The following is a 20,647-nucleotide window of genomic DNA, read 5'->3' on the forward strand; positions in this document are numbered from 1 at the left end:
GTGGAAACAGCGGTGCGAAAATTGCTTTGGGGCAACTGCAGTCGGTGGAGATTTTAAATCTTCTGTTTAAAAGCAGGCAAGTTGGAAGCAGAGTAGATTTTAAACAAGCATTTTACAACCTAAAAATTATCACTCATCTCATTTGTGGGTTTTTTTTGGGGGGGGGGCAGATAATTTCCTTTGCATGGTTGTTAGTGTTTTAATTCTGAAAATGAGCCAAGAATAGATCTATGAAATGCTTGTGGGTACCCTGCAAGCTGGACATCGGCGCAACAGCCCACTTGTGATAGTGGACATAGAACATAACTATTGTGACTGGTCCTTCGCTGGAACTTCTCCAGACAGTCAGAACGCAGGTCATGCTTGCTTAGGTGGCCGGTTTGACAACTTTCCAGGAATTGGGAGGATGTAGGCAGGGGGAGGTGGTGGAAATTCAAACTGGGGTTTTCTCAATCTTCCTCTCAGACAGAACCTATTATGCGCTTGTGGATTCTGGAAGTTCGTACATGTGATCTCTTGGTACATGAGAGAGCAGGGCCTTTTCCCACAGAAAGCTTGGAGCTGATTTGAACTGGACCTCACCGCCACCTGCACTCTTGCAGGTTCCCTCAACCCTGGTTTGCTGTGGCTGACAGCTCTCCAGGATCTTAGGCAGCAGGTATTCCACATTGCTTGCTCTGTGATCCTTTTATTCCTAGAGATTCCAGGGTTGAAACCTGGAATCTTCTCCATGCAAAAATATGTGTCCTCCATCACTGAGTTGTGTTTTTGTTTAATAATGCAAGCTCAGCTTTGAACCATTTCTCCAAGAGGTCAGAGGTACCATGTTGAGACTCCACTTCAGACGACAAAGCAACTTATATACATTGCAAAAGGGAAGTCATCTTGTGAGATTATCAGAGGGGGTGGAGGGTGGGCAGACCTGAAACTGCCACAATCACAGGAACAGCTGCAATGCAGTGGCCAGAATCCAGTGTGGTGTTGTGGTCAGAGTGTTGGACTGGGACCAGGAAGGTAAGAGTTCAAATCCTCACTCAACCATGGCGCTCTTGTGAGTTGGCCTTGGGCCAGTCACTATCTCACAGCACAAACATGGGCATTTGCAGGACTTTCCCCCAGGTTTTTTTTTGGGGGGGGGGCGGCAGCAGAGGAAGCAAGGAGCAGGCTAGTTTCTGACTAGTGGGAATAGTGGTGTCTGCACATTTTGTCTCACATCTCAGGTATCTCTAGTGCTAAGAGGTTTAAAAATGAAAAAATGGGGATTATGGTTCATGGGGTGCAGACGCCATGCTCACAAGGTGCTTTTGATGCTATAACGGGGTGGGTGGGAACAGGAGAAACAGGTACCTCTTCTTGAACTCCTTGGAGAAAAGACGAGATTTTTAAAACGTAGTAATATATAATGAAAGATAAATTACTCGTGCAATTAAAATGTTGGCTTTAAAAGTAATGTTGCCTTCTCTCCCCTCCCCCCCCCAACTTCAGTAGTGAGACTGCTTGTATTGAAAACAGCAAGCAGAGTGCGAAGGCTTATGTGTGTGTTTTTTTGCTGCAACGCCATCGTGTCTCTGAGTACAGGCTTGTAGCAGGCGCAGTGCTGCATCAAATGGAACTGAGTTATCCTGCAGTGCAGTTGCGGCCAAAATGACCTGGTTCTGGCTTGTGTTGTTGCCTCTTTTGGTGGCGTGCATTAAAGAATCAGCCCCCATAGGTGCAACTGATGCACATTTGGGGAGGGGGGCAGGAAATAAAAGACATTTGCTGGCATACAAAGGCAAGAACTGATGAGGAAGAAGATTAGATGAAGGAGGAAGGGAGAATGGACCAGCAAGGAAACCAAACCCTGTGAAGAACGGTTGAAGGAGTTGGGTATATTTAGCTTGGAGTAGAGGAGGTTAAGGGAATATGTAATCAAAGTGTTGGGCGGGGCCCAGGAGGTGAAGTTCTTTTAATCGTTTTGTAATGATGCAGAAGTGGATTGCTTCACATTCAAATTTAAAACCTGTTTTTTTTCCCCTTGTGAATGTGGTAGTTGTTAGGAGGGCTTCCCGCTTCCCCCCCCCCCTGTTTACAACTAGAAGAGGAACTTAAGGGCTATGTTTGCATTTCGTGTTTGTTCAGTGGTACTGTCCAGCCCTGGTCCTTCCCACACTGCCAAAACTGAACACCATCCTCGCTTTTGTGTTTCTGATGCTGGAGCTGTGTCCCCTTCCTTGCGTGGCCAGTTTGCAGCTCATCATAGCCTAGGTGCATTCTGGGTGCACATTCATGTGTTCTTCCCAATCCTGGTGTGCAAGTTTCTACCACTCATGAAGGCAAGGAAACAGGGAAGCAAATAAAATATAAGCACGAGGGCTTCCTTATTATGAATCCCTTCACTCTCCCATTCCGTTCGTTCCCCTCTTCTCCCACCCCCATTCTCCTGCGCTGTACCCCAGTAACTGGAAGCGCAACTCTCCACCCTCCCTTTCGTCTCAAACCTCATGGATGCTTCCAGTCTTTGTTCAATACTGCCTGGCCCTTTCTCTGCTGTCTACAACCAGCTCATCTAAATCTCCTGTGCTCAAGGCCCTTATGTGATGTGTGATGTGGTTTAAGCAGAAGTAGAGTCAGAACTTAGGGTTGGGGTGGGGCGGCTGCCCCATCTTGTCATGTGCATGGGGCTGTTCTTCTCTCTCCCCCCCCCCAATATTTTGTTTGTCAGATTATCCAAATGGCCTTGCCTGTTTTTCATCCAGCAGATTATGGAGGTGGGGGTAGAGAATATTATAGGGAATTTCTACACCGATTTAAAAGATGATGCAAGTCAGTGCAATATAAAATTAGGGGTTGATGTGTTGTGGCTGGGCACAGTGATAGCAGGGTTAATCCTTTATGCTGCCTTTGTGTGGTGTGTGTGTGTGTGTGTGCATATGTGTTACACACACACACACAAATACGAGCCCTACGTTGGGCAAAAGATTCCTGCATTGCAGACGATTGGACTTGATGACCCTCGTGGTCCTTTCCAACTCTACGATACTATGATTCTATGATATATCTGTATGTACCACTGCTGACTAGATGGAAGCACTCTGTTTTGCAAGGTTGGCTAAACTAATCAACTTCTGTAAGTACAATGGCAGGCACTGCTGATTTGACTGTCCTCGCTTTATATAGCACACTAATATAAGCATTGGTTGAAGGTGCTTTCTGGGGTGAGCATGAGCAAAAAGCAGCATTTCTTCCCTATTATTGGTAGCCTATTTATTTTCAAGTACAGAGCTTCTCCTGTGTTAAATAGTCAGTCTTAACCTTTTTAAAGAACCAAAAACTTCTAGCCCCAAAGTCTTTCTGCATCCCTCCAAACAGATTACTGGTGGGTCGCTGGGCATGATCTGAAGGGATATGGAGCTGTAGGAGAAAGGGATGAGTTTCATTTGCTTTGTATTTTTTAGGGAACTAACCTGATACACTCCACCTGGCGTTTTAGATGGACAGGGACGCAGTTTCCCGTTGCATTTTGCATTGGTCCAAATTTTCCAATACAGTGGTACCTCTACTTACGAATAACTCTACTTACGAATGTTTCTACTTACGAATGGAGCTCCGTCCGCCATCTTGGATGTGGTTTAGATAGGATTTTTTCTATTTACGAATTTTTAGATAGGGTTGCTTCTACTTACGATTTTTTTTCTCCCAATGCATTCCTATGGGATTCAACTTACAATTTTTTTTGACTTACAAATGTGCATTCAGAACGCATTAAATTCGTAAGTAGAGGTACCACTGTACAGCGCTTTGCCCAAACAGCAGTTAACACATTTTTTTTGGGGGGGGGGGAGATAATCTGCATTTGGAAATGTGTGCGTTGAGTTGAAAATGTCTGTTGAGGTAAAAAAAAAAAAAAACCCACCACGCATGTAAATATTACATTTTTTAGAGAGATTTAAATAATAATCATAAGTCACAGACTGATGCAGAAAGGGTGCAGAACAGACTTGTGTATGAAGACCTGTGATATTGACACAGCTGAGCAGGGCATGATCTGACCAAGGTTTTGCCTTTAAGATTCCTGTGCCGCCTTGAGTTCCATAGCTGAAACGTGCAATATAAAGCAAATAACTTAGGTTTAATTTAAAGACCCCCAATGCTTTACCCATGGAGGGTTTTGGGTGCCCAGTTTGATATTTTGGACTTTGCTCTGGCAGTTTACCAGTATGTCTATCCTGTGGTTCATAGGGCATTATCCAGCTAAATAGATTCACTACTAATGCAAGTATATCTTCTCCTCTAATGCAAGGATGGAACTTCTCCTCCCTTTCCTCTTCTTGCACACCCCTAAATCTGCTTTAGCCGTTCCCCCCAACACTCCAGAGCAGATTTGGGGAGGCTGCAGAGGGGAGAGGAAAGGGAGAAGTTCCATTGCATATACGGAAAAACCATGCGTGTGCAGTTCTGTTCAATTGGATACGACCCATAGATTGCTTGTACGTGAGGACGGCAAAAGTAGGCTCCTGTGCACCCCTTCAAAACCCTTTAAAAGTGATGCTGCAATATAAATAGGTCTTGAATCTTTGTTCCATTAAGATGTTCATGATTCTACAGGTCTAGAAAGATAGGGAGGCTATTTGTTAACCTAGCTCAGAAATACCTACTATTGACTGGCAGCAGCTGTCCAAACGCTGAGGGAGAATGTGGTTCCATATCCCCTGCTACCTGATCTACTTTAATTAGAGATGTCAGGACTTGAACTGGGAACCTTTTTTTTACATGCAGCACTCGTTAATCTGCCACTGAGTTGTGGACCTGTCATAATTTCCGATCTCGATTTGAATTTCGCACCTCTGAATTGTGTGGCTGTTGGTTTCATTGGATATTTTGATGAAGCTTTTACATGTCCAACTTGTGCTCCAACGTGATTGGTAGAAAATAGTGCCGCCATCCATTGTCCTGGCAGGGATAGATGGGAATTGTAGTGCAAAGCATGGAAGGCATCAAGTTTGGGAAAGCTGGTTATTTCCCTGGAGAGCAGAAGCAGATGGGGAAGCCTAGGACAGTGGTTCCCAAACTTTTCCCCACAGACCACTTGAAAATTGCTCATTGTCTTAGTGGACCGCTTGATTTTTGCTAGCAATATGTCACACGCTGTGCTAGGTGTTGTATGATTTTTAGCTGTATTTTTATTTATTTTTATTTTTTATTTTGTTACTACAATTTGTATTTCATTGAGGTCAAGTTATAATACAGGCAGAGACCATTTTGCGCACGTCCAAGTGACATGTGACTGCTGATGCACGGGTCGTTTTGGACCTGGAAGAGGGCATAATGGGGGTGGAGTGAGGGGGCAGAGCAGGATGGGCTTATATGCACTCTGCCGACACGTGTGGGATCCAGGAATGGAACCCCTATGCAAAATGGTTGCTGCCTGTACTGTACATTGAAGCACAATGTAAGAAATCAAAGAAGCAATTAAAATGCAATTAACAATCAAAGTGGATGCTTAATGTGGACAAGTCATGGAGCGCCTGAATGAAACTTGCGGGCCACTGGTGGTCTGTGAACTTCAGTTTAGGAATCTCTGGATTAGGGTTCTATGAAAGTCATGGATCGCTCCTTGAGAGAGACGGAAGTTTGCAATTTGTTCCCCTGTTGGCCTGCAGTTCTAAACACCCTTACTTGGAAGCAAGACCCATGTAATACAGTAGAGCTTACCTCTGTGTAGAATTTGTGGAACTCAAAACAAGCAGCTTTATTATGGTATTAAGCTGTTGTGCCTTATGCCCTAATAACTTAGTGGGTGTTTTTTTAAGCTGCCACAAGACTGTGTTGCTTTTGCTGCAGCATACTAACAGGAAAATGTTTCGTATTGCACTTTTGGAAATGCCCCTTGCAGCACCTGCCACCTGCAAGAACCACCTCTCTATCTACATTCTTTCCTACCCTGCCCAAATTTGCTATTTACCCATCCCAACCTTCTGTTTCATTTCCTTCCAAGACACCCTTTTCCCAGCAGAAGCTGGCGTAGCCAAACATGGTTGTCATTGGGATGTGTGTGAGAGGGAGAGGGAGAGGGAGAGAGGTGTGTGGAATTAAAAACAACAACACTTGAGATGCAGTGAATCATGATGTTGCTTCCCTGAAGACCCCAAGTACAGACATTGCCAGCTTAAAATGCAGCTCAATTCGGATCAAAGCCACTTTGGGGGAAGGATGCATCAAAAAGCAATATTTTATAGGACAGAAAAGACAGAATAGATCCAGAATAGATCTGGATTGTGACTAACACTTCCCAAACTGGTGGTGGGAGTGAACTGAAACAGGAGTGTTGGCACAACTTGAGATTTCTGTCTCTCGTATTCTTACCTGCAAGATGGACTTACTAAGAAAAAGAAAAAGCAACCAGAACTAAACGTGGTGTATCTTCGTTTGTTTACCGGGGTGTGTGCGTGCTTTTTTGGGTGCTCCATTCACTCCCACCCCCCAACAAGACAACGGGGAAGAGAAACACTTGCACTGGCTAATTTTTTAAAAAAAAAATCAGAAGCAAAACTAATGTTGTGATACCCAAGTGAGGCTAGGGAAGCCAGCTGGTTATGTGTGTTGAGCAGGGAGAAGGAGGGTCAGCGCTGATGAGGAGCAAAACAGCCTTTCGGCAGGTGGGAGAGAATCGGTGGCAGGCGGCTCCAACAGAGGGAGGGGAGGGCTGTGGGAAGTGGGGGGGGGGCGCGGAGGAGCACCATCTGTAGGGGAGTGTCCGGGGCAAGGTCCATGTTCTCAGGGGAGACATTTCTTGGAAGAGGATAGAACAGCTGGAGTGGGCAAGGCATAAGGGAGGAGAGAAGCACTTTGGAAGTTCTGTCTGCTAAGTACAAGGCATCGTTTTCGAATTCGTGTGTGGATACCTTTGATGGTAGCTGTTCCACACAATAAACGGCAGACACATTGCCCCCCCCCCTTTAATTTTTTTGTAGCATCTTTTTTCTATTGGTTTTTAAAGGAAGATAGAAATGGATAGACCTCACCTGGGCCGTGTCGTGGGACTGATCCCCCCCCAAAAAACCCGGATATATACCGTATATTCCGGCGTATAAGACCACTGGGTGTATAAGACGACCCCCAACTTTTCCAGTTAAAATATAGAGTTTGGGATATAGTCACTGCATAAGAAATATGACCCGGCGTATAAGACGACCCCTGACTTTTGAGATGATTTTCCTGGGTTAAAAAGTAGTCTTATACGCAGGAATATACAGTATGTCTTCTGTGGGTTTTGTTGGAAAAGGCAAGCGAAAGGTGACATGAAGGAAGTTTATAAAATTACATAGGGCATGCAGAAAGGGAATAGAGGAAAGTTCTTCTCACAGTGCTAGAAACTCAGAGATATAAACTCATCGCCAAATGGTGCCTTAAACCTAGATTACGGTCGCCATAATGGACTGCCTAGGCGCTTTTTATTTTTAGTGTTATTATTATTATTATTATTATCATCATCATTATCATCATCATCACCATCATTTTTGTACCTCTATATTTTGAAGAAAAAACTCAAAGCGGTTTAGGTAAAGGTAAAGGGACCCCTGACCATTAGGTCCAGTCGTGACCGACTCTGGGGTTGCGACGCTCATCTCACGTTATTGGCCGAGGGAGCCGGCGTACAGCTTCCAGGTCATGTGGCCAGCATGACAAAGCCGTTTCTGGCGAAGCAGAGCAGCACACAGAAACGCCGTTTACCTTCCCGCCAGAGCGGTACCTATTTATCTACTTGCACTTTGACGTGCTTTCGAACTGCTAGGTTGGCAGGAGCAGAGACCGAGCAACGGGAGCTCACCCCGTCGTGGGGATTTGAACCGCCGACCTTCTGATCAGCAAGCCCTAGGCTCTGTGGTTTAACCCACAGTGCCACCCGCGTCCCAAAGCGGTTTACAAAGCATTAAAAAAGCAATCCAGAATTAAATGAAATTCAAGCTTCACAGAAAATATTTCAGATTCTTCTCGAAGTGACATTCTACTTTCCCCCTATTTATTTGTTTACCTACTTAATGTATAGAGCTGCCCCATAGCAGAAGTCATCTGGGAAGCCAGTGTGGTGGAGTGGTTAGAGTGTCGGACTAGGACCTGGGAGATCAGGGTTCAAATCCCCACTCAGCCATGAAGCTCCCTGGGGGACCTTGAGACAGTTGCAGCCCCTTAACCTACCTCACAGGGCCGTTTTAGGGATCCACTGAGGAGGGAGGTAAATCATGTACAGTTTCCTTGAAGAAAAGGGTGGGATATAAAGGCAGTAAATAAGCTCTAATGCTTACCTCCTTAAGAAGCAGGAGTGTCCAGCCAGATGGAGATGTCAGTCACCAACCTGGCACCCAGAGATCTCCACGTGGTCGCTATGGGTCCCATGCCAGTCGCAAAACTCACCTGGCTAATTTCTAACACTGTTCTTTTAACACTAGGACTTGTGGATACCCAGCAATGCTGAACGTTTAGAAGATAATAGAAAGCACTTCTTCAAGCAGGGCAGGGTTAAGCCACAAAACTCCCCCCCCCCCTTGGAGGCAACGATGGCCACCAATTTAGATGGCTTTAAAAGGGGAAATGGGTAAATTCACGAAGGACAAAGCTTATCAACAGTTACTGGACCAGGATGGCTATGTTCAGCCTCCACTGTCAGAAGCAGTACCAGTAAATGCCTCTGATTTCCAGCTCCAGTTGCTGGAAATCCCAGGAGAAGAGAGTTTTTTTGTGCTTGGGTCCCACTTGTGATCTAGTTGGTCACTGTGAAAACAGGATGCTGGGCTATTTATTCTTGCATTGCAGGGGGTTGGACTAGATGACCCTTGGGGTCCCTTCCAGGTCTACAATTTGATGTCTAGATGGGCCACTGGCCTGAGCCAGTAAGGCTCTTAATGTCCTTTCTCCATTTCTGTTTCTAGCACGAAAGGGAACAGACTCTTGGGAAAATGACGCTCTGTAAGAAGAGTTGCTCTTCTTCCTTTACATGTTGCTCTTCAAAAAGCACCTAAATATCTTCTTTCTCCCAAGGTGTGTTCCCTCTGAAAGGACCCACCTTGCCCAGAGTTTGCAGGAGAGTAATTGAAAAGGTTTTGGGTGGGGAAGTAAACATTGGGGGACTTTCCAATGGCTTGGAAGAGTCCCTGACAAATTTAACTCCCAAGAAAGCAAAGTTGCTATCAGTTGGTTTCATCCATGTGTGAAGCGTTTGCCCATTGATGAATACATGGTTGCTGCTTATTTATTCCTGTGTGGTTAGTGTCAGAAAATATGGAATGAGAGGCAAAATGATGGTTCAGCTGGCATTGCACATGGATGATATATTTTGGCTGAAATGCTGCCTTAGAGAAAGCCATGTTAAATAATAAGATTATTATTATAATTTTTATTTATTGCCTTAAGCAATAATAACAACAGCTAATAATGGACATTCTGAAAACATTCTAAAAATGACAACTGATCTCAGACTTTACTTCTTAAAAATGTCCTAAGTTTTATACAAGGAGAACATAAACTGAACCCCAATTCCTGTGCTAGTTATTACTGTGTGTGTGTGTGTGTGTGTGTGTGTGTGTGTGTGTGTGTGTGTTTGTGTTTATGTTTATGTTTATATATGTGTGTGTGCGCGCGCGCGTGCCTGATGATCGTCTTCCAAAGCAACTGCTTTATTCTGAACCTAAAAACAAAAAGTGTAATGCTGGTGGTCAACAAAAGAGGTTTAAAGACTGTCTCAAGGCAAATCTAAAAAAAAAAGGTAGTAAAAACACTGACAACTGGGAAACACTGACCTGCGAGCACTCCAGTTGGAGAACAGCCTTTAACAAAGGTGTCATGGGTTTTGAAGACACTCGAACTCAGGACGCAAGGGAGAAACGTGCTAAGAGGAAGGCACACTTGGCAAATCCACACCATGATCAACTCCCGCCCGGAAACCAATGTCCCAACTGTGGAAGGACGTGTGGATCCAGAATTGGCCTTCACAGTCACTTACGGACTCATTGTTACAACTGTGTTTATGGAAGACAATCTTTCTTGGCTATGAATGATCGCCAAAGAAGTAAGTGTGTGTGTGTGTGCGCGCGCGTGTATTTGTGTGTGTGTGTACAAAGTTTGCTATTTTGTGTGTTTTCTTCATTCTGTTCCTAATATTTTGAATATTTGTAGAATTCGGGGTGGGGTGGGGTTTGTTGCTCTGTCTAATCCAACCAGATGCCACAATGGGAAGCCTGCAAGCGGGACCTGAGCATCAGAGCCAGCCAGACCATGAGTCAGGCTGAGGCAGCTGCTTCAGGCGTCAGAACGCCAAGAGGCAGCGTCCTGCCAGCGCCAGAGAAACGGCGGCTTCTATGAAGATCTTGCAAGATCTCCTGTGCTCCACCATCAGATAATTTAAGGCAGGCATAGGCAAACTCCAGATGTTCTGGGACTACAATTCCCATCATCCCTGACCACTGGTCCTGTTAGCTAGGGATGATGGGAATTGTAGTCCCAGAACATCTGGATGGCCGAGTTTGCCTATGCCTGATTTAAGGCAGCGTTTCTCAAACTTGGGTCTGCAGCTGCAATTCCCATCATCCCTGACCACTAGTCCTGCTAGCTGGGGATGGTGGAAGTTGTAGCCCAACCACAGCTGCCACCCAGGTTTGAGGAGCATTGCTTTACAGAGCATTAGTGATGCTCTGAAATGTGGTGGGGAGGAGGCAAACTGCACATTGCATTAAGAAAAACCGTACTGAACTTTGGTCACTATCTTTTTCAAGGAAAATAAAGTATATTCCAGACCTGGGGAGAGTGGATTTACCTCATTCCTCCCTTCAGCAGCTTCCTGCTCAGCATCTGCTTCCTCAACTGTTCTTTTTGCTTCTGCTGTTTACAGTAAATAACACCTTTTGGGAGCACATAGCCAGGGGCTGGTTCTGGGACGTGGAAGGACCTTCCTTCTACAAAAAGGAGTGTGTGACCCTTATTAAGGCATGTTCTTTTAAAAAGGGTGCTTAGCATAGTGTGTTAGCCAGGCCCTGGAAGGTCAGGTTGTTGTGTTGGTTTGAGAAAACAGCAGGCTAATTAGTGAAATAAACCATTGTTTTAAAACACTTGCACTGCAAAATGTAAATGGGAAAAAATCTCCACTTGTCACTATGAAAAATGACAATAGCAGAAAAATAATATGTAGGACATCTGCTGTGTGTGGTTTTTTTCCCTTTCCTTTTTTTTCTTCTGAAGGCAGGGTTTTAAAATGCACTTCAGGCAAATGATGGTAAGATTCGAAAGTTAAATTGCTAGCTGGTCAAGAAGAAAAACGGAGCTGTTTAAACATTTTTTTAAATGAGATCTTTTTGGTAGTGAGCACCATGTGTAAAAGGTCTGAAACCTTACCTGATATATGGAAACAGGTTTTTTTTTTTAAAAAAAAAGAATCTCTTGTTGGTTTCGATGTGAACATTCTGTGCAAAATCGCAGAATGCAAAAGCCAGGTACCTGACTGAGCATTGGAAAGAAACACTGGTCCTGGTCGCCTGCCGGCGAAGGGAGTAAGGGGGAGAAAATCTGGAGTTCCTCCTCCCACTTCCAAACCCCAAATGCAGTTCAGCACTATTGCTGTTATTGATTATCTGGCCAAGCAGTCAGAGCCCCAGTAGTTGCGTCAAGCTAGAAAAGACACTAGGAGCACTAGGAGAAGGGCACTAGGAGAAGGGGACGACAGAGGATGAGATGGCTGGACAGTGTTCTCGAAGCTATGAACATGAGTTTGACCAAACTGCGGGAGGCAGTGGAAGACAGGAGTGCCTGGCGTGCTATGGTCCATGGGGTCACGAAGAGTCGGACACGACTAAACGACAGAAAAGACATGTGCAGCACTACTGTGCATAAATAATTTTCTATCAAGTGAGGAATACAGGCACAAAAAAGCTCTCCAGGTGCTGCTCACCTTCAGTTCAGAGACCATTGTTTTCATTCCTATATTCTTGTGGTTTGGTGTACACTAGTGGGACTTGCAACAAAAGGTTTGCAATGTGGAATGTTCGTTGTTCAGGATTCCAGCTAGCAAGCTCTGCCTTTCCCAGGATACTCCGTTCCATTACCCCTTCTTCCCCAAGCATTTCATTTCCCCAAAACAGTTACCCAGCTTTCCACAACCACTGAGCATGCGCAGTTCTCACTGAGCTGGTTTTTTTTAATGAATCTTTATTGGTTTAAATTAACACACACACAACAAAAGCTTGAAAAAAGAAAATAAAGAAAATAAAAACTAAACAAAAGAAGCACAATAGATCTCTTACAAACAAAAAACAATAGAACAATATGTCACAGATTCACAGAAATGTTCCATCAACTTCCTGATATGAGTTCTTTGTATTCTTAATTACTTGCCTTTATTTTTCAATACACTTTATCCTTATTAAATCTTATTTGACTTCATTATACCTTAATCAGTTCTGAGAGTTATTCGAAGCATTCTAAAGTTTTTATATGGGGACGCTGTTCTTTTCAATATCGTCTATAGATTTCCCATTCCCTTTTGAACTTTTGGGTTGAACAATCTCTGATCTTTTCCGTCATATATGCTAGTTCCTTGTATTCAAGCATTTTTATTTGCCATTCCTCTTTTGATGGAGTTTTATCTCCTTTCCACCCCCTGACAATCAGCATCCTCTCTGTCGTTGATCCTTCTTTTCTCCTTTAGGATGTCTGATGCTATTATGCCTAATAGGAAGGCTTCAGGTTTTTTTATTCAACGTTATTTTGAACAGGGTTTTTTTATATATAAAAAAATTCATTGTATATAAGTTCCCAACAGCTCTTTATTTTCCCCCCAACCCCACCACATGTGGTCTTTTTGGACTCTCCACCCTATCAATTTCTGTGCTTTGGGGTTTTCCCCAGACCTGATACCACCCCCCAACCCCTTGTGTGAGGGTGGACACAGACTCAGATTGTGAGTTCACTATTGGTATAGGGGTGATATGGGAGGGGGGGGGCACATTATGTTCCTTCTGGAGTAGTTTGTCCACCTTTGGTCCCCACCCTGCACTCAGCTCTCACTTGCGGCTCCTAGAAGTTGTCAGTGTGCGACAGAGGCCACACCCTGGGGGTGTCTTTGACTGACCAACTAAGCCAGGTGAGGGTAGCCAATGGGTCTCGAACTCTTGGTGAGTTAGGGACTTCCTCTGCATGCAAAGACAGGCTCCAGGGGATTGAACGAACGAGGCCAATAGTGGGTCCAACGGTCAAGAAGGTGGTTTCTGCACGTTCTGTAGGAGGAAGTGAGGGGCAGATGGGGCTCATCAACCTGGGAAGGTTGTCCTCCTAGGAGAAGGAAAACCCTGGTCCTAAAACTCTGCTGCCCGGCGGGATATCTTTGGGAGAAGAAAAGGCTAAAACCTACACAAATCCAGAGTGAAGTTCCTAAGACAGTTGGATGGCACCTTGTACGCCTCCTTCCACCAGTGTGGTGTAGTGGTTAAGAGAGGTGGACTCGTAATCTGGGGAACCGGGTTCGCGTCCCCGCTCCTCCACATGCAGCTGCTGGGTGACCTTGGGCTAGTCACACTTCTTTGAAGTCTCTCAGCCCCACCCACCTCACAGGGTGTCTGTTGTGGGGGAGGACAGGAAAGGAGCTTGTTAGCCGCTTTGAGACTCCTTCGGGTAGTGATAAAGTGGGATATCAAATCCAAACTACTACTACTACTACTACTACTACTACTACTACTACTATTCTTCTTCTTCTTCTTCTTCTTCTTCTTCTTCTTCTTCTTCTTCTTCTTCTTCTTCTTCTTCTTCTTCTTCTTCTTCTTCTTCTTCTCCTCTTTCCGGCAACTCCTGCAGCCAAACGTATTGGCCTGCTTTCCTTTGGACCACATCAGTGAGGCCTTGTTGTCTGGGCAGCCCAGGACCCTCCACACACACACACACAATGCCCAGGCTTGCACCCCAGGGTAGTCACTTCGGTGCTGCTAATGCAGCAGTTTGACTTCACCCCCCCCCCCCCCGAGGCACGTTCCATTGTCTCTCGAGGCAGACAGATGCCAGCAACAATTGGTGTATGAGTAGAATTTCTCTTGGAATCTGGTTTCTAGCCCAGTTGTCTGGACTCCAGGGTGATTAAATACTTTCCTTTTTATTTGCACAAAGTAAACGTTGCTTCTTTCCATTTTTATTGAAATTGCATTTTTTCATTTAAAAAAAAGAACTTTAAACATAACAGCTGTTCTATTTCTTCTCTCTTTGTCCGGCGCCTCACTGCTTACAGGTGTTTTTTTGCAACAACTCCCGGTAGTTGTAGCAGTAGTACTTAAAAAAGAATAAGCTGCTTTAAATAGAGATCTGAGTTTCGGGAAATAAGCATGGCCTATAAATAATAATTTTTTTATTATGCTGTATTGTTTTTAACACTCGATTGGGAGCCACCCAGCCAGATGGATGGGGTAATAATAATAATAATAATAATAATAATAATAATAATAATAATATCATCAAGCACACTGATGTGCCTTTCGGTGTTAAGAGAGGACTGTGGGGAGAATGCCATCTCTTTCAAATCAGGCGTCGCAATTAGGGGATCAAATAAGTGATTTACTGCATTTATTATTATGGGCTTTGATGCTGAGTGGGGGAAAGCGCACATACAGCTTTCCTCCCTGCTCAGAAAGTGAATCTCTAGAAGCTCTGAACGGTTTTAGGACAAGTTGTGATTGCTGTGATTTGTGATTCCCAAACTTTTTTTTATTCTTATTTATTTATTACTCCGAAGTAGTGTGTGTGTGTGTGTGTGTGTGTGTGTGTGTGTGTGTGTGTGTATATATATATATATATATATATATATATATATATATATATATATATAGGAAGGGGATGTTGAAACGGGTCTGCATTCCAAAAACTTGGGGAGTTGTCAACAGATCTTTGTTTTTCTCGCTGCTTTACAAGTCGTCCATCTTCCCATCCCCGTATTTGTTAAGAAATGAAACAGGCATCAAGTTATGCAGCTGCAGAAGAAAAGCTAACTGCAGGTGCATTTGCAACTTGCAGAAGAAGTCCATGAAAGCTTATCCCATTATAAAAACGGGTTGGCCTTTTAATGTGCCGCAAGATTCTTCCTTGTAGACTTTCTAGCAAAACGCTCTGTGACTGTGTGGAGGGAGGCCCCCTATGGGTCACCCTGTGTCATTGCACACAACTGCAGGTTTCCTGTTGGCATGAGCAGAGTCACTCAGTGTGCTAGGTAGGGTTGGAGGAAATGTTTCGCCATCTCTGCAATTCCCTGCTACGTTTGGGGATATAGGTCTCACCCCAAAACAACAGGATAAGTGAACTAAAGCATAATTCAACTATTAAGTTACGTGGCGTAGTCTGGGTTCACCGTCCAGTTGGTGGTGTTTGTTTTCCTTTCTTAGTAGATTCTGCTTTTCAATGCAGGCAGTTTGCATCCACTGTTAGTCCCTGTGTAGGGTGGACTACAGTGGTGCCTCGCTTAACGAATGCCCTGCTTAACGAAATTTCCGCTTAATGAAAGTTTTTTCTAGCGGAGGTTGCCTCGCTAGACGAATGCATTTTACGAAAAATTTGTCTAGCGAATCGCGGTTTCCCATAGGAATGCATTGAAATTCAATTAATGCGTTCCTATGGGCAAAAAAAAAAAAATCGAAAAAAATTCAATGCATTCCTATGGGATTCGCTAGACGAATTTTTCTTTATAAGAAAAGACCTGTGGAACGAATTAAATTCGTCTAGCAAGGCACCACTGTATTTGAAATTTCTGCATGTGACTAACTTGGTTTCATTTCACAGGTCTACTCAGAATTGAACTTTGGTAGGTGTTCATCTGCAGCAAGCGTTTCAGCTTCAGCGCAGTATTTATTTCATTGGGCATTTTAAATTAGATTCTCGGATTTCCACGGTTCATTTTAACCAGTTTTATCTTACGAGTCACCATTGCAACCTCATCCTTATGCACCGCTTAAAAACTGTGGTGCCAAGTGGCGTAGAAAATATTGAAGCGGATACAATTATCCACATTTACCAGGCACTGTTTTGTTTTTCTTCACATCAACCTCTCCAGGGGAGTACATTAAAACATGGAGGCCAAGGTATTTCCTGTTGAAAAATGATGGAACGTTCATTGGCTACAAGGAGCGGCCGCAAGATGTGGACCAGAGAGAATCCCCCTTAAATAACTTTTCTGTGGCTCGTGAGTATTTTCTCAACAACCATCCCTTTGGTGTTTCTTGCTTGCTTACTAAAACTTATTTGAAGCATAATTTATCTGATTCAATGGTCTGTGGTGTTTGTTGCAGACTTGGTACCATGGGCATATTTAATTTATTTAGTTATACAATCGTACCTTGGATCCAGAATGCTTTGCGAGTCGAAAGTTTTGGCTCCCAAACGCCGCAAACTCGGAAGTGAGTATTCCAGTTTGCAAATGTTCTTTGGAACCCAAACGTCTGATGCGGCTTCCGATTGGCTGCAGTAGCTTCCTGCAGCCAATCAGAAGCTGTGCCTTGGTTTCTGAATGTTTTGGAAGTCGAACGGACTTCCGGAATGGATTCTGTTTGACTTCCAAGGTACCACTGTATTTGTTACCCCACATCTCTCATCTCTCAGTTGCTGCTTTGAGGGTTGTTGTTGTTTCACAATCAAGTGGTGTATAAATTTTATGAATTATTATTTTTAATTTCCTTTTTTTTAAAAAAAACAACCATGCACACCAATGAGCAAGGGCTTCTTTCTAGCCGATAAATCAAAAAGTCAAGAGAGACATAACAAAAACTCCTTCCAAACGACCTGTTGAAAAATAAAATCTGGTTAAAAAACCCACAAGGCCACTCACTGATCGTAGGACCAGGAATCATATGACTATCAATCTCTTTGTTTCGCTGCAACAAAACCTGCCTTTTATTTCAGTCTCCTACATGGAATTCCTAGTCGTCTATAGGGCTTTTCTGGTAGCTATAGGTGACTAGGTATTTCATGCATGTGTATGAACTGGCCGGTGGTGGAGAAATGGACCCCTGTGTGCTCAGCATAGAAACCCAACAGGCTACTAGAAAAGGGTGCAGTCTTGTCCCCAGTGTTGTTTAAGATCCATATGAAGTCACTGTCCAGCTCTTGATAAAGGCCATCCATCAGGGAAACCCAAACTGCACCTGAACCCAGAAGTAATTAATAAAGCAGCGTGGCTGCTAGTTCTAGGATTTCACCCATTATTTTGTGCTTCTGAAAGCAGCCTGGTATCCCAACGGCCTTCTTTGCATCACTTCTGCACCTTCCCCAGTTGCCTTAGAAAACCCTCTAGTGCATAGCTGCCAAGTCTCCCGCTGAAAAATGCGGGATCAGCAGCGGCGTGGCACCAGAAGTCGCTCCTACGCATGTCTGGACATGCGTAGAAGCAATTTCCAGTGCCAGCGCCACCCAATTTCCGGTGCCCAGACATGGGCAGAGTGGCACCGGAAGTGCCCAGACAAGGGTAGTGTGGCACCGGAAGTCGCTTCTATGCGTAGAAGCGACTTCCGGTGCCGCAATACCCATGTCTGGGCACCGGAAATCGGGCGGTGCCGGCACCCAAAATGGAGCCTCCCTGGCAGGTAGGAAATCCGGGGGATTTACGGGATTTTTTCCAATCCGGGCTGCCAGCGGGAAATGGTTTAAAATACGGGGGTTTCCCGCGAAAAACGGGAGACTTGTCAGCTATGTTCTAGTGACAAACAGGAAATTGAAGAATCCTTTCTCGCTGATCTCAGTGTCATCAAAGGGGGAGCCAGTTTGACGCCACCACTGCATGAAAAGGGACTTTCCCCCCTCTCTCTGCCTTTCATTTTAAGTGTTTGGAGGCAGTGTAAATATTTTGACATTCTAGGAAGTTGCTGGTATAATGCCTGGTGCCTGTAACCCTCACAACAACAATTTGCATATGAATGCCGGTTGTCTGTTCACATAAGAAACACTTTGCACCGTCCAACCTACCCTTCAGAGAGCCAACCAACACAAACAAGTCATAATTTTAACATTTCACAGAGTAGGCGCCACCACCGAGAAGGCTCTCTGCCTGGTTCCCTGTAACCCCACTTCTCGTAGTGAGGGAACCACCAGAAGGCCCTCTGAGCTGGACCTCAGTGTCCAGGCTGAACGATGGGCGTGGAGACTCTTCTTCAGGTATACAAGGCCAAGGCCATTTGGGGCTTTAAAGGTCAACATGAACACTTCGAATTGCGCTTGGAAACGTAGCACAACTGCACTGCAAAGAGCTTGCTGGGAACAAGAATCCTGGCATCAGTATGCGCCATCCTTAGCGGCTGTTGGAGTTCAGGTACTCTGGCAGAACCTACTGGAGCTGGTGCGTGGAAACCTTCCCCTTCTCGACGTGGTGCTCCAAGCTGTAGGCTTACCTGGCAACTGCAGCTGGAACGCTGCTAGCTATTTAAAAATGAAAAATAAAACCCCACCATGTCTCAGAATGCCCGATGTAGCATCATCCCAGGAACACTGGAAAGAGCCCACCTAATCCAGCATCCTCTTCTCACTGTGGCCAACTGGATTCCAATGTGAAGCCCAGGAGAAGGTTCATTTGGTGTCTTAATGGGGGGCGTGTCCTAATTCACACTTCCAAAAACAACACAGCTATCCTTTGGAATCCCCAATGCAGTGCAAGTTTTCTTACTGCCAGTGCGCTTAAGCTGTTGAATTGGGTGGGGTGAGGCTGTAGTTCAGGAAGCGGCCTTGTTAAAAAAGCACAGCGAAGTGGCATAATTCCACCCCCCCCCCTTTTTTTTCTTTTAAAGTACCGTGCAAGTTTTCAGACGAAGCTTTCTCCCCTTCTTGATGCGTTCTGTAATGATTGAGCAGGGTAATTAGACAGCATATTGTTCACTAAACAAAACATTTCTGCGTGACATACTTGAATTATAGTGGTTATTAACTGACAAATCTCTATTATTCATCTTGATGTGTGGCTTTTAAGGACTGCTGGATCAGCAAGCTTAGCAAATATCAACGGGGCAGCGCTGATTTAGAGGAAACGTGTCGATTCTAAATGGCCTCATTCCTTTCCTTGTATCGAAAAGCAATAATAGGGTGTCATACTTGAGGTCAGAATAATTTCGACTGCTGCCACGTTTTCCTCCTCCTGTCTTGCTCTCCACACTTTTGCCAACACATGTTTTAGTCCAAGCTGGGATCGGCAGTGGCTGATTAATCTTGGCTTTTGTGTCTTCAACCCCGCCCCCCCCATGCCAAATAGCAGGGGGTGGGAGTGCCTAGTGTTGCCTTTGCCAGCTCTGGTGCTCTTCAGATATTTTGGACTACAGCTCCCATCAGCTGTTCTGCCTGTGGCTGATGGGAGTTGTAGTCCAAACCAGAGTTGCCGAATGCTGCCCTAGCAGGTGCCATTTGCCTTTGCACCTGGGGAAATGGCCGCCTCGTTTCTCCATCAAGCCAAGGAAGAAAACAAACAAATGCAAGGGATTGGCAGAATTCTCCCAAGCCCTGATTGAGCAGTAGTAGACTTGGGGCATCGAGAGCCCCAAGCTGGCTGTAAATGAACCAACAGTCTAGAGCAGAGGTTTTCAACCTTTTTGAGCCCACGGCTCCCTTGACCAACTACATCCTTCCTTCTAGTTACAGGTAGGTAGCCGTGTTGGTCTGACGTAGTCGAAACCAAATAAAAAAAAATCCTTCCAGCAGCACCTTAGAGACCAACTAAGTTTGTCATAAGTATGAGCTTTCGTGTGCATGCACACTTCTTCAGATACCCTGAAGAAGTATCTGAAGAAGTGTGCATGCACACAAAAGTGCACACCTATGACAAACTTAGTTGGTCTCTAAGGTGCTGCTGGAAGGAATTTTTTTATTTTGCATCCTTCCTGTGGCACCCCGTGGTGCTCAGGAGCCTAGTTACGCCACCCCTTGCCTGCAGAGCTGGCAACCTCTCACCCCTTTTCAAACACCCTCCCTTGGGGAGTGTTCCCTCAGCCTCCTCTCCTCTCCCCTCTCCTCGGGAGTTCTTTGGGCAGCTGCTGCTGCTGCCCCTGATCTCTAAGTTGCCCCCTCTGCTCCAAAGAGAGGTGCCTCCCAGAGGCACCATTTACCTGCTGGACATGTCGCTAGGGCTGCTGCAACGAACAGCTGTGCAAGCCTTTGGGAGGCAGAGATGTGAGAGGGCATCAGAGGAGGGAGGGAAGAAAAGAGGGACAGAGGCCAGTGTTGCCTGCAGGGCACCCCTGACCATCATTCAAGACACCCCAAGGTGCCACGGCACACTGGTTGAAAACTACTGGTCTAGAGTCAAGAAAACCCTGGAAAGGAGATGTGTATGCACCCGTGTTGAGTGGGTGAGGTGACACCCACGACTGCAGACTTGTGGTGACCAGTGCTTTTTCCTCAAGAAAAATAAGTGCCGGAACTCACCATGAGGTTGTTACAGTAAGTCGCCGGGCAACTCAGGGCAGCCCTGAACATATGGTGGTGCCCCTGGTTCTGGTGCAGGTCAGTTAAATGCAATATTTTTCTAGGAAAAGAAGTGCCAGAACTCACTATGAAGACTTCCCTTATTCTCTTATAATGGCAATGGCGCCCACCTAAGAGGTGCTGGTTCTGACACGCTGGGAAAAAGCGCAGGTGACGACAACGCCTCTGGCTCTTCCTGCATTTCCAGTTTTAACAC

At 45.1% G+C, this 20,647-nt stretch overlaps 1 protein-coding gene across 9 annotated transcripts in view; it reads left to right on the forward strand.

The window, feature by feature from the left end:
* Positions 1 to 20,647, forward strand: part of AKT1 (AKT serine/threonine kinase 1) — a 101,389-nt gene that overhangs the window by 51,625 nt on the left and 29,117 nt on the right. For all 9 annotated transcript variants that reach the window (XM_035104871.3, XM_088673615.1, XM_088673624.1 and 6 more), the window contains one exon: positions 16,049 to 16,177. In XM_035104871.3, coding sequence (XP_034960762.1) covers positions 16,049 to 16,177 — 129 coding nt within the window. The remainder of the gene's footprint in view (positions 1 to 16,048; positions 16,178 to 20,647) is intronic.

Source organism: Zootoca vivipara, chromosome 1, assembly GCF_965207765.1.
Source record: "Zootoca vivipara chromosome 1, rZooViv2.hap1.1, whole genome shotgun sequence".
Taxonomy (NCBI): domain Eukaryota; kingdom Metazoa; phylum Chordata; class Lepidosauria; order Squamata; family Lacertidae; genus Zootoca; species Zootoca vivipara.